The sequence below is a fragment of the Hyperolius riggenbachi genome, chromosome 11, assembly GCF_040937935.1.
Source record: "Hyperolius riggenbachi isolate aHypRig1 chromosome 11, aHypRig1.pri, whole genome shotgun sequence".
Lineage (NCBI taxonomy): Eukaryota > Metazoa > Chordata > Amphibia > Anura > Hyperoliidae > Hyperolius > Hyperolius riggenbachi.
Window position 1 is genome coordinate 137513223 of NC_090656.1, and position 13137 is coordinate 137526359.

General features: G+C 45.3%; 1 protein-coding gene across 1 annotated transcript in view; it reads right to left on the bottom strand.

Moving 5' to 3' along the window:
• Positions 1-2761: 2761 nt before the first annotated feature.
• LOC137537885 (solute carrier family 22 member 6-B-like) overlaps positions 2762-13137 on the bottom strand; it is a 145849-nt gene continuing 135473 nt past the window's right edge. The window contains exons 8-10 of the mRNA XM_068259830.1: positions 6229-6337; positions 5937-6141; positions 2762-2860 (exon numbers count right to left, since the gene is read on the bottom strand). Coding sequence (XP_068115931.1) covers positions 2762-2860; positions 5937-6141; positions 6229-6337 — 413 coding nt within the window. The remainder of the gene's footprint in view (positions 2861-5936; positions 6142-6228; positions 6338-13137) is intronic.

Sequence of the window (13137 nt, forward strand, 5' to 3'; positions counted from 1 at the left end):
GGACATACTGAGTCATACTACCTACACTGGGGGCATACTACCTACACTGGGGGCAACCATGCTACTACACTGGGGGAAACTGTACTAGCTACACTGAGGGCAGCTATGCTACCTATATGGGGCAACTATACTACCTACACTGGGGGCAACTATGCTACCTATATGGGGACAACTATGCTACTTATGGGGGGGGGGCAACAAAATCTGGTTTCGCTCAGGGCGCTGTGAAACCTATGGCCGTACCTGGTTTTCAGCTTCCATGTCCACCCCTTTTATAAGTGTTTACCAGTTTCTGTGGTCGTTTCTTTAACCAATTTTTCCTCCACTACAGTATATCTAAGTCCTCTGTGATTTTATCTAAGCCAGAGGACGAAGATATAAGTCGTGTAGCTAAAGCACAGCTGTGCATGATTGGGTTTGCTCCTGTGCACACCTCTGGCACTATCTGATACAGCACTAATTGGTGAAAGAGAAAATACAGTATATGTTCCCTACACTGGGGGCAAACTACCTACACTGGGAGCAAACTACCTACACTGCGGGCAAACTACCTACACTGGGGGCATACTGGGAGAAAACTACCTACACTGAGGGCATACTACCTACACTGGGGGGCAAACTACCTACACTGGGTGCATACTGGGAGCAAACTACCTACACTGGGGGCATACTACCTACACTGGGGGCATACTGGGGCAAACTACCTACACTGGGGGTATACTACCTACACTGGGGGCATACTGGGGCAAACTACCTACACTGGGGGCATACTACCTACACTGGAGGCATACTACCTACACTGGGGGCATACTGGGGCATACTACCTACACTGGGGGCATACTACCTACACTGGGGGCATACTACCTACACTGGGGGCATACTGGGGCATACTACCTACACTGGGGGCATACTACCTACACTGGGGGCATACTACCTACACTGGGGGCATACTGGGGCAAACTACCTACACTGGGAGCATACTACCTACACTTGGGGCATACTACCTACACTGGGGACATACTGGGTCATACTAACTACACTGGGGGCATACTACCTACACTGGGGGCAACCATGCTACTACACTGGGGGAAACTGTACTAGCTACACTGAGGGCAGCTATGCTACCTATATGGGGCAACTATACTACCTACACTGGGGGCAACTATGCTACCTATATGGGGACAACTATGCTACTTATGGGGGGGGGGGCAACAAAATCCGGTTTTGCTCAGGGCGCTGTGAAACCTATGACCGGCCTTGGTTTTCAGCTTCCATGTCCACCCCTTTTATAAGTGTTTACCAGTTTCTGTGGTCGTTTCTTTAACCAATTTTTCCTCCACTACAGTATATCTAAGTCCTCTGTGATTTTATCTAAGCCAGAGGACGAAGATATAAGTCGTGTAGCTAAAGCACAGCTGTGCATGATTGGGTTTGCTCCTGTGCACACCTCCGGCACTATCTGATACAGCACTAATTGGTGAAAGAGAAAATACAGTATATGTTCCCTGAGCCAATAAGACTGATTTTTACCATTAAAAATACTTTTATTTTCTCAGTTCATAGTGGAAAATACACACTTCAGAATCAAATATCTTCACCATAAATTGTGACAGGAATGTAATTTAAGTTCTGTGATAAACCGCAGGAATAGCCAAACAAAATGTGTGTTTTTTTAATCTTGTTGTTTGATCTGAGGAAGCGGACTGCGATCTGGTTTCTATTAAAAATGTTAGTAATTTATTTGGGCTACCCCTTCTTTTAGAGGTAAGCCTATTTATTTATGTTTTATCCAGCTTCCACGCATCACATCTTGGGGTGCCTGCTCCCTCCTTAGGTAGGTAGATCCACAGTCTAATCAAGCGTTATCATTTGATGGGCAGCAGTTGGCTACTTACGGGGAACTGGCTAATATGAGATAAGGATGAGGACACTCTGCAGAGGGTAGTGATTGAAGAAAGAGGAGGATGATCGTGGAGGCTGTCTCTGAGAATATGTGTATCTACGCGCCTGTTTAAATTTAGATCCACATATACGCAACATCTTTGAATGCAACAAAAAGGCTAGTTAAATGACTGGTTCCCAGCACATTGATTCTATGCCTGCCTGTCAATAGCAGTATGTTCTGCCACTCATGCCATCTCTGTCACCCTTCAGTGCTTTCACACTTTGCAGAAAGAACTCTGTGAATGCTGTGCCCAATTGTCTGAAAGATCAAATATGCCAAGTTGGCATTCTGACAACATTTCTCAGCTGCTGTGCAGGGTGCAGTGAATATAATCCACTCTGCCAAAACACCAGTTCCCACATGGAAATAGGCTGTATAGCTACACAAGCCACATGGACTAAACATACCAGCAATAGTAAAGGTAGGACACTAAGGAAGGCAAGAAGTAGAAAGGTGGCATGTCAACCTTGGAATTGATACAGTACCTGCTAAATCAGTAAAGAGATGGAACATAAGAGATCATCTTAAATGAGACCTACATCAGACCATCAAATGACAATTTATACTTAAACCCCTGTACTGTTTATACCCAACATTTCTTTGTAACTTTTCTCTACACTATTAGTTCATAATGCCACTATTTGTTATTGAAGAACACTGAAGTCAGTGTAATAAACACATCTGTACTGGACATGCGCAGGTAAGGTCCACATATGCCCAGTGGAATGAAGCAACTTGTGCACCGCTTGCTTCCTACATGCATGAGCGCTTTGTTCAACTGGGTATGTGTGGACCTTACTTGCATATATGTCTAGTCTAGATGCTCTCATCCACAGTCACAAACATGGCCAGAAGAAACCTATTTGACTTGCTGAGTAAAAGAGCTGTAGAGGGATCCTCCACAGGAATGGTGACCTGTAAGAAGATACAGAAAGCCTCTGGATCATCCAGAGGCCTCCCACTACTGAGGTTAGCATTTTACTTTTTTTTAGTATTCACTTCAGGTACTCTTTAAAGGACAATCCACCTGTATCACTGGTGTAGTGTGTGAGCAACTTAAATGAACTGCTAGCTGGTAGTGTGAAAGAAAGGAGTAGAGTTCAGACTGCAGAAAATACGAACTAAGTGTTGTGTTGCTCCCAGTAAATTGCCTTCTGGTTTGACTATTATGGCATCCTTTGGCGTAAAAGGGGCACTACGGCAAAACAGTGTAAAATTTAAAATATGTGCAAACATAAACAAATAATAAGTATGTTTCTTCCAGAGTAAAAAGGGGCATAAATTACTTTTCTCCTATGTTGCTGTCACTTACAGTAGGTTGTAGAATTCTGACAGAAGTGACAGGTTTTGGACCAGTCCATCTCTTCATAGGGGATTCTCAGCAAGGCTTTTATACTTTATAAAGATATTCCCTAAAATGATTTAAACAATGATGCTGGCTAGCTTCCCTGTTTGCTACACAGTTTTTTGCAATTGGTCAGAGCAACTGTTATTCACTAAGTGCTTTTGAAAATCAATAAATCCCTGAGAATCCTCTATGAAGAGATGGACTAGTCCAAAACCTGTCGCTTCTGTCACATTTCTACTACTAAGTAATTTATGGCTCATTTTACTCTGGAAAAAAATGTACTTCTTATTTGTATATAAAAAAAACAAAAGTTTGCTTTCCTAAAACAGAAAGAATTTGTGATAATTCAGGTTGGAGTGAGCTTGAGATGTCTCCCAGAGCAACACTGCTGAATATTATTTGTATATATTTGCACATATTTTAAATTGTACAATTTTTCCCCATAGCACCCCTTTAACCATAGAGTTGAGATATATTCAGTAAGCAGAAAATCCTGGTGAATTCAAGTTTCAGGCCTCTTGCACACTACGGGCAATTATCACGCAATCTGCCGCATGCGAATGTTTGGGCGCGTAAAGGACTAATCCGCATGATAAACGAACGTTTGCGTGCAATCACATGCGTGTTTCACGCACGTCATTGCGCGCAAATGTTCATTTATCACGCCGAGCAATTCTTTACGCGCCGAGGCGGTTGTGCGCGGCAGATCGCGTGATAACTGCCATGTTAGCAGTTATCACGATATTGTGAATCAAGCCTCACATGCGATTTCGATTTTTAATCGATTTTCACATGTAATTCCAATATCCGATATTTAATCTGTACCACATGCTGCATTTTTTCTGCGCTTTTCTTTTGATAGCATCCAGGGAAAATCGCAAATCGGAATCACAAATCGGAATCCCAAATCGGATTTGCAGTGTGCAGGGAACCTCAGAGGGGATTTACTTTTTCTGTCTTTAACCTCCCTGGCGGTCTATTAAAACCTTATACATATAGAGACAGATAGCGTGCATCTTCCGTCTTAAGCATGCAGATTTATTGTCAGTGTTGTACATCAAAATTAAATTCTGTGCATTGCATATTCCATAACTGCATACAAAGTTTGTCAAGTATTGCGCATATATAGTACCTTGCGGTTCCTTGTGAGGGCCTGTCAGCGTGGGAGGTGGGAGTGAGGGACTGATGTGGGCCTAGCGACGGCCGTTTCGCGTCCTCCTGGACGCTTGGTCACGCCGTGTTCCACTGCAAGCCTGCGCCGTCTCGCCACTGCATACATACGGGGAAACCCCGCCTCCACAGTGGCGTCACAGCGCCGGCCGTGATTGGGGCTCAAGTTTCCACCAATGGGAGAGCTGGAGGAGCTACACCATGCGTACGGTGCCCGGCATGGGACAATGCACGCGGACAGACTGTCGCATAAACACACGTCATTAATGACGCGTGTCATGCGGCTCACCTCCAGCGCATGCGTAAATCACACGTACCACTCAAGGAACCGCAAGGTACTATATATGCGCAATACTTGACAAACTTTGTATGCAGTTATGGAATATGCAATGCACAGAATTTAATTTTGATGTACAACACTGACAATAAATCTGCATGCTTAAGACGGAAGATGCACGCTATCTGTCTCTATATGTATAATGTTCAAACCTCTTCTTTCCAAGTTGTGGAGCGGAGCACACGTCTTGTATAAGCAACTGTCTACAAGCATATGAAAGTATAGCCTGTCAGCCATTATATTGACCACCTTGGGCACGCCTCGCTCGCACCAAGACTGGAAGCAACGCACCCCTTAAAGGAGAAGTGCCACGCCATCCTGTTTCCTTCTACATAGGTCTATTAAAACCGCCAGGGGGCAGCACAGCACTTTAATTTTTTATTTTTTTTTAATCATGTAGCTAGCCTAGCGCTAGCTACATGATAGCCGCTGTGCAGCGGCATCTTCCCTCCCCTTCCGATCGCCTCCGGCGATCAGAGCAAACAGGAAATCCCGTTCAGAACGGGATTTCCTGTTTGGCTTCCCCCATCACCATGGTGACGATCGGGATGACGTCATCCACGTCATGGTGTCGGGGGGCGTCCCGATCCACCCCTTAGCACTGCCTGGTGGTGATTGGCCAGGCTGCGCAAGGGGTCTGGGGGGGCGGGTAGCGGCGAATCGGCGCGGAGCAGCGGCGATCGTGTTGTACACAAAGCTAGCAAAGTGCTAGCTGCGTGTAACAAAAAACATTGTGCAAATCGGCCCACCAGGGCTTGAGAAATCCTCCGCGGCGGCTTAGCCCAAGCTCAGCTCGGGCTTACCGCCAGGGAGGTTATTCATCAACACATCCCTGGATATTCCCATATCAATACCATCATATTGTCAAAGAACTAAAAAGGGATGGCTACTTTAGTTTTAAATTATACTTTATTTATTGTTCATGTATTTACCATCTGTAAATTTCAGATCAGTTCTTCAAGTAAGTAAGGTCAGGCTATCATTAGAAAGCCATTGTTTGTCTGCTTTTGGGTAGCCAAAGAACCAAGCAAGAGCAGAACTCATTCTTTTAGAGAGCTTAACCTAAAAATATTCTTCATATGGATGTTATGCAGAAGATGACTGCAAAGGTTCATACAATGACAATACTATGATACCAACCTCTCCACGTCCTCTATAGTCTCTGGGAGAGGAACACCCAGGGTTTCTGGTAGAAATAAAGCTGCAACTCCTGAACCAACTGACGAAAGGCTGAAAATAATGAGTGGTAAGTGTTGATAATAATCAGCAGTCATCTGAACCAGGGGAGCAATAATTCCTCCAAGGCGTGCCATCATGGTGCCCATTCCCATGCCAGACTGCCTGAAATAGAAGTTGTAAACCATGAAACTGATGACATCCATGGGTCATTTCATTTGGTCATTAGGTCTCATAGTAATATTATCGTACCTTATGACAGTCGGATATAATTCACCAGTAAACAGGAACAAACAGCTAAAAGAAGCAGCTAGACATCCTTTTCCAAACACAGCCATCACAATTTGCACAACAGACAGCTCTAAAAGACACAAAAAATAGATTATTTAACTGTTTTGTGATTGTATATTGTAACAGGTTCTGTTTCTGGGTTTCTGCTGCAGCAGCCAATCAGGAGCTGGAGATGAGCAGAAACATGGCATGTAGAGAGACACTTGACTATCACGGCTTTGATAAAGATCGTATTGAGTTAAATACATACTCATTTCAGATTTTCCAGTGATGCCATTATTTTCCTGCCTGCCTAAGATCAATGAGGATCTGTAGCAACCCCTGTATGCTACATTTTGGCTGGTACTAACCCTGTGTTATAGACCCAGCTAGTGTTACTGGAAGAGATTTTTCAACCAATAACTGTCCAATGTGTCCCTTCCTATTGAACACATGCTTATATAAATGTGGCGATGTATGTGCTGCATTAACATAGATGTCATTGCATCTATGTAGAAATGCCCCAAATAATGCTCCCCCTCCCCACTCTCTCCAAATCTCCGCTCCCAGCTACTCCAGCTAGCATCTCACGCTAGCTTTATTAGTGGAGTGCACACGCTGGGAAGGAGGAGGCGGGGCAGTGTCCAACACTGTCCATACTTCTGCCGTCATGATGCGACTGCAGAAGGGAAAACTATAGGACATACTGCGCATGCGCAGTGCAGTATGTCAGGGTTAAAGGTCAGGAGAGTCGGTCGGTATCTGCAGCTGCAGGAGACGAGCGGGGGCCGACGGCAGGGAATGAGGGAAGCGGTAAGTATGTGCTTTTCATTCCCTCTGCATTGCAGCATGTATTTTACCACAGCCTTTGGGCTGTGGTATCCTTTAAGTAAATGGCAAAAATGTTTTTGCCTCCTTAAAGGGAATCAGAGATTAACTATATATGAAAAAATGAAAAAGAAGTTATACATACCTGGGGCTTCCTCCAGCCCCATATGCACGGATCGATCCCACGCGGTCGTCCACCACTGCCCGCATCTAGGAGAACGGGCTCTCTTCGCTGACGTCATCGGAGGCGGCTGCTCAGGAGAAGTGCATATCTCTCCATACACTCCTGCAGAGATACGCAAAGAGCGCACCTCTCCTACGCTTAGACTGGCTCCGAGTGGCGGATCAGCGCGGAGCCGGTTCTCGTAGCTGCGGGCAGATGAGGATGGCGGCGTGGGATCAATCAGCGTGTATGGGGCTGGAGGAAGCCCCAGGTATGTATAACTTCTTTATTGTTTCAAGCTCTGTTTCCCTTTAAGCAGTTTATGTCCCCTAGTCCTTTGCACAAGCCTATAATGCCAAGTTTTTATATTGCTCTCGGATGTATTTGTACATGTTAATTAGATCCTAGGCATTGTTTCTCTAGACTTAATAGTTTATATAACCTTTCCTGGTAATTGAGACCTTCCATCCCTCTAATCAATTGTGTTGCTCATCTCTGCACCTGCTTTAAAACTGTAATCGCACTCCTGTAATGTGATGCCCAGAATTGAATTCTATATTTCAGATATGGCCTTACAAAAGATATAAACAGGGGCAGTATTTGCTAGCATCCCAAGTTTTTACTTCCCTTTTCATTGCCTTAGTTGCAGCTGCTTGGCATTGAATACAATGATTTAACTTGTCAACAGTTCCACTCCAAGGGCCATATGCAATTCACTTTTTCACCTGAGTTTTCTCCTAGGTTATATTTTTAAACTTTTCAATAAAATGCCCTTGAAGCCACCAGAAAACAAGAAAATACTCAAAATAATTTTGATAGTACATTTTCACCAACTTTTTGGTACTTTTTTAGTTGAAAAGTACTGAAAAGTTATTTTAATCGAAGATGAAAAATTATCTCCTGGGAGAAAAGTCAGGTGAAAAAGTGAATTGCATATGGCCTCAAGTTTGATTTCCCCACTTATACAACTGAATGTATGTAAGAGGGGTGTAAACATCTTCCCACTATATTACATTTATTTCAATACAGTCAAAACAAGGTACATTTATTTAGATGTGTCTACTGATGTTATTCAGATTATAGATGAATACCCAAAACCCACGGATAAAGTGACTTATTTGTCAACTGACAGTTTTCATCAGGCTCGGATTATGCTGCTGGGAACAAGGGAGAATTCCCGCTAGGCCTAGCCTCTTGCACTTTAAATGGGCCCTACACCGAGCAGCAGGAAGGGGTATCGCAGGAAGGGGGGGGGGGGGCTCGTGCACACAGTGGTGGGGAGGCCCAACTCCCCCCTCCCACACCTGGTGCCACCCGTTCCACACGTACCCCTCCAGAATTCAGTGCAATGGCAGCGGCAGCAGGTAACTACTTACTACTTCCGCATTCCAGGCGCCGGAGATCTGTGTCACTGCGTGTCATTTGTCTTCCGTCTCCAATGCCTCTCACTGTACTTCCTGATTAGCAGAAGTATGGTGAGCGGAATTAGAGACTGAAGACAGGTTACATGCAGATGCTCTGTGGCAGAGCTCCGGTGTCTGGAACCAAGACGAGGTGAGTCATTCCCCGCCCGCTGCCACTGTGCTAAAATCTGTAGGGGGAGCGAAGAAGGGGGGGGGGGGGCAGGTAATGTAGGGGGGAGCTGTGTGCCAGCAAAGCTCCCCCTTCCATGCTACCTTTAATGGGGACACCTACAGCAAGCTACCTATACTGGAGACACCTATAACTACCTACCTATACTATGGACACCTATAACTCGCTACCTACTGGTTATCTACCTATTCTAGGGACATCTAGAGCTGACTACCTATACTCGAGACATAACTAGAGATGGCTTGAACCTCCATTTCTCAGTTTGCGAACCTCGAATGTGAACTTCGCGCGAACCATGCAAAGCGCAATAGACTTCAATGGGCAGGCGAACTTTCAAAACTACAAACACTAATTCTGGCCACAAAAGTGATGGAAAAGATATTTCAAGAGGTCTAACACCTGGAGGGGGGACATGGTGGAGTGGGATACATGTCAAAAGTCCCGGGGAAAATTACAGATTTGACGCAGAGCAGGGTTTTAAGGGCAGAAATCACATTGCATTGCTAAATTGAAGGCATAAAGTGCTCTAAAACATCTTGCGTGTGTATACATAAATCAAGTAGTGTAATTAGTGTACTGCTTCACACTGACAGACCAAACTCACTGAGTAACGCACCGTAAACAGCTGTTTGCGTAGTGACGGCCATGCTGGACTGGTGCGCACCATGGCCAGAGTGCAGGCCATGGCGGTTTTCAAGCCCAATTGTCAGGCTGAGGTAGCTCAATGACAGAACAACAGTGACTGTCCAGCTGATCGAATTTGGTCTGTCCACAATGAAGCAACAACCTTATTATCTTGGGTCAGGTGTGCCCCCAACACACTCATATAGCCAGTCATTGCTTCATTGTATTACGCAAGCCCCTTCACCGCAGCAAGGTAATGATCATGAAGGGGAATTGACACATGTACATGCCTTTTGTTTTGTTTTTGCAGCCCCAGTGCATCCATAAAAATTAAGCAGGCATGTACACGCACTAGAAAAATTATTATTCTTTTTGTTCAGGAATCCACCTGGAGTCCTGGACCCTGTTGGTGGTGGCGGAGAAGGCAGTCAAGCGTCCTGGAGGCAGAGATGCTGTGTGGGGACTGACTTAGTCTTGGGGCAGGCAGCAGGGGCTGGCAGGCAGGCAGAGAGGCTGTGTGGGGACTGACTCAGTCTTCGGGCAGGTAGTCATACAGCGTGCAGGCAGAGATGCTGTGTGTTTGGGGACTGACTTAGTCTTCGGGCAGGCAGTAGCCCTCCGGGATCCATGCCTTATTCATTTTATAAAGGTGAGGTACTGAACACTTTTTTTGACCTAGGTGACTTCTTTTCTCACTGACAATGCCTCCAGCTGCGCTGAAGGTCCTTTCTAGGATGCTTGAGGCAGGGCAAGCCAGAAGTTGGATGGCAAATTGAGACAGTTCTGGCCACAAGTCAAGCCTGCGCACCCAGTAGTCCAGGGGTTCATCGCTGCTCAGACTGTCGATGGTTCTTTCTCTACCATTGTTAAAGAAAGGGAACGACCGGGGAATCAGGGTTCGATTCCGGTCCGGAGTGGGAGCCTGAGAAACGGCTACCACCACACATCCAAGGAAGGCAGCAGGCACGGCACGCAAGGCCTGACTCAGGGAGGTAGTGCCGAAAAATAACAATACAGGACTCTTTCGAGGCCCTGTATAATGATGAGTACACTTGAAATCCTTTAACCGGAATCTGTTATGGAGAGCAAGTCTGCCATTCATTCAACTGTGTGATCAACTCTCTTTGGTACTTTCTGTACCATGGTGGCCATGGGTAATGGCCGGGGAATCAGGGTTCGATTCCGGCCCGGAATGGGAGCCTGAGAAACGGCTACCACCACACATCCAAGGAAGGACCCAATGTGCTGTATAAGTAATGTACCTGCCCTGACCGTGCTTTGCAGACCAGGTATCTGTGGTCAGATGGACTCTTAAAGCGGAATATAACCCTGCATTTCAACTTTGCTCTAAAACATTATTTACAGCATATTATATGCAACCAGCATTTTTTTTACTAGACCAGCATTGGAAGGGTTACACACAGAGCTTTAAAGTTCTGTGGAGAGAACTGCAGACGCATCCGAAGCTTACATAGATACATTTAACTAAACAGAATGTAACAAGTGACAATGTTACACACTCTTTGGCTGTCCTTCAGCTCCTGCACAGTCAGAGAGAGTGAGTCACATTCCACAATTGTTACATTCTGTTTAGTTAAATGTATCTATCTAAACTTTGGATGCGTCTGCAGTTCTCTCCACCGAACTTCAAAAAACTCTGTGTGTAACCCTTCCAATGCTGGTCTAGTAAAAAAAAAAATGCTGGTTGCATATAATATGCTGTAAATAATGTTTTAGAGCAAAGTTGAAATGCAGGGTTATATTCCGCTTTAACCCAATGCTGTGTGCCAGAGATGACACCACTTGCCTTTCAACATCACGGTACAGTTTGGGTATTGCCTTTTTAGAAAAATAATTGCGGCCTGGCTGACTGCTGGTATAATACAATGTGCAGTCACACAGGTGCAGAGAAAGGTATGCACTGACTGCTGGTATAATACAATGTGCAATCACAGATGCAGTGAAAGGTATGCACTGACTGGTATATAAAACAGTTTGCAGTCACACAGATGCAGTGAAAGGTATGCAGTGACTGGTATAATACAATATGCAGTTACACAGGTGCAGTGAAAGGTATGCAGTGACTGCTGGTATAACAATGAGCAGTCACACAGGTGCAGTGAAAATGTATGCACTGACTGCTGGTATATAAAACAGCGTGCGGTCGCACAGATGCAGTGAAAGGTATGCAGTGACTGGTATATAAAACAGTGTGCAGTCAAACAGATGCAGTGAAAAGTATGCAGTGACTTGTCTCTCCCTTCTCTCACTAATATCACAGCAGACAGAGCGAGAAAATGGCCAACGCTGCTGCCTTTTATAACTTGGGGGGAGGAGGGGCAGGAGGGAGTGCAGCCTGATTGGCTGCCATGTGTCTGCTGACTGTGATGTAGAGGGTCAAAGTTTAGCCCACAAACTCGAATCCGTGTTGTCCATGTGAACAAGTTCGCGTTCGAACCGTTCGGGCCATCTCTACCTATAACTAACTACCTATGCTATGGACACCTATAATCTTCTACCTACTGGGAACACCTATAGCTAACTACCTATACTGGAGACACCCATAACTAACTACCTGTACTATGGAAACCTAAAACTTGCTACCTACTGGGGCACCTATAATTAACTACCTCTAGGACACCTATATCTAACTATAGCTGGGTGGACGTGGGGAGGGAGGTGTGGGCCCCCAGGCTGAAACTTTCCTGGTGGACCCTTATTGTCCCAGTCCGACCCTGGTTTTCATTGCAGATCAGTAAAAAGAGGATTCTCTACAGTCAGTTTATTAGAATAAAATGAATCTCTTTAATGCATTTTTTCATAGATAACTAATCAGATGCTTGAATATTGTGAGTATCACAAACATGAACTACATCAGTCCTTGCAAAAGTTTCTCCAGTATGACAACTACTCCTTCAATTTAAACTTAACAATTCCATGTGCTTGATTCACAAAGCGTTGCTAACAGTTAGCACGCTGCTGAAAAGCCCTTTATCACGCCTAAACTCAGTTTAGGCGTGATAAGTTTAGTTGTGATAAGTTCAGGCGTGATAAGTTTAGGTGTGATAAGTTTAGGCTTGATAAGTTTAGGCGTGATCTAACAAGCATGGATCTGGCGGCTGCTGACACGCAGGGGGGGTCTGCAGCCGCCTCTCTCCCTGGCTCTCAAGCGTTATCCGTTCCCTTGGTGTCTAGCACGCCAGGAACGATGTTATCTCCAGCTCATAGGGTTTCTGTCTCGCGCGGGTTCGCACGAAGACAGGACCTTTATGCGGGCAGAAGGCGCGTCAGCTGACCTGCCGGTCGGCTGACGTCACTGTTGACTCTCGCCGCACCGATTGGCAGATTCCGTGGTGGGAGTGGCTGGAAGCATGCCTCCGCTTCTTAAGCCTCCAGTCTTCATTCGTTCCAGGTCTGCTGTTGTGAATACTTTGTGTTAGCGCTCGCTCAGACCTTAGACTAGTGCCAGGTGTTGAAACCAAGGACTTCACACCAAGACTAGGATTGTTGTTATATTGTATTTGATTACCTGTGTATGATTCTGGCTATACCTCTGACCTTGCTTCCTGCTTAAGGTTACTGTACTTCTGCCTATCTGATTAGTTGCTGAACTCTGCCCGATTACAGATTACTCTTCTGCCTCACGATTCTGTACTGATATTTACCTCTCAGTTGCTGAACCT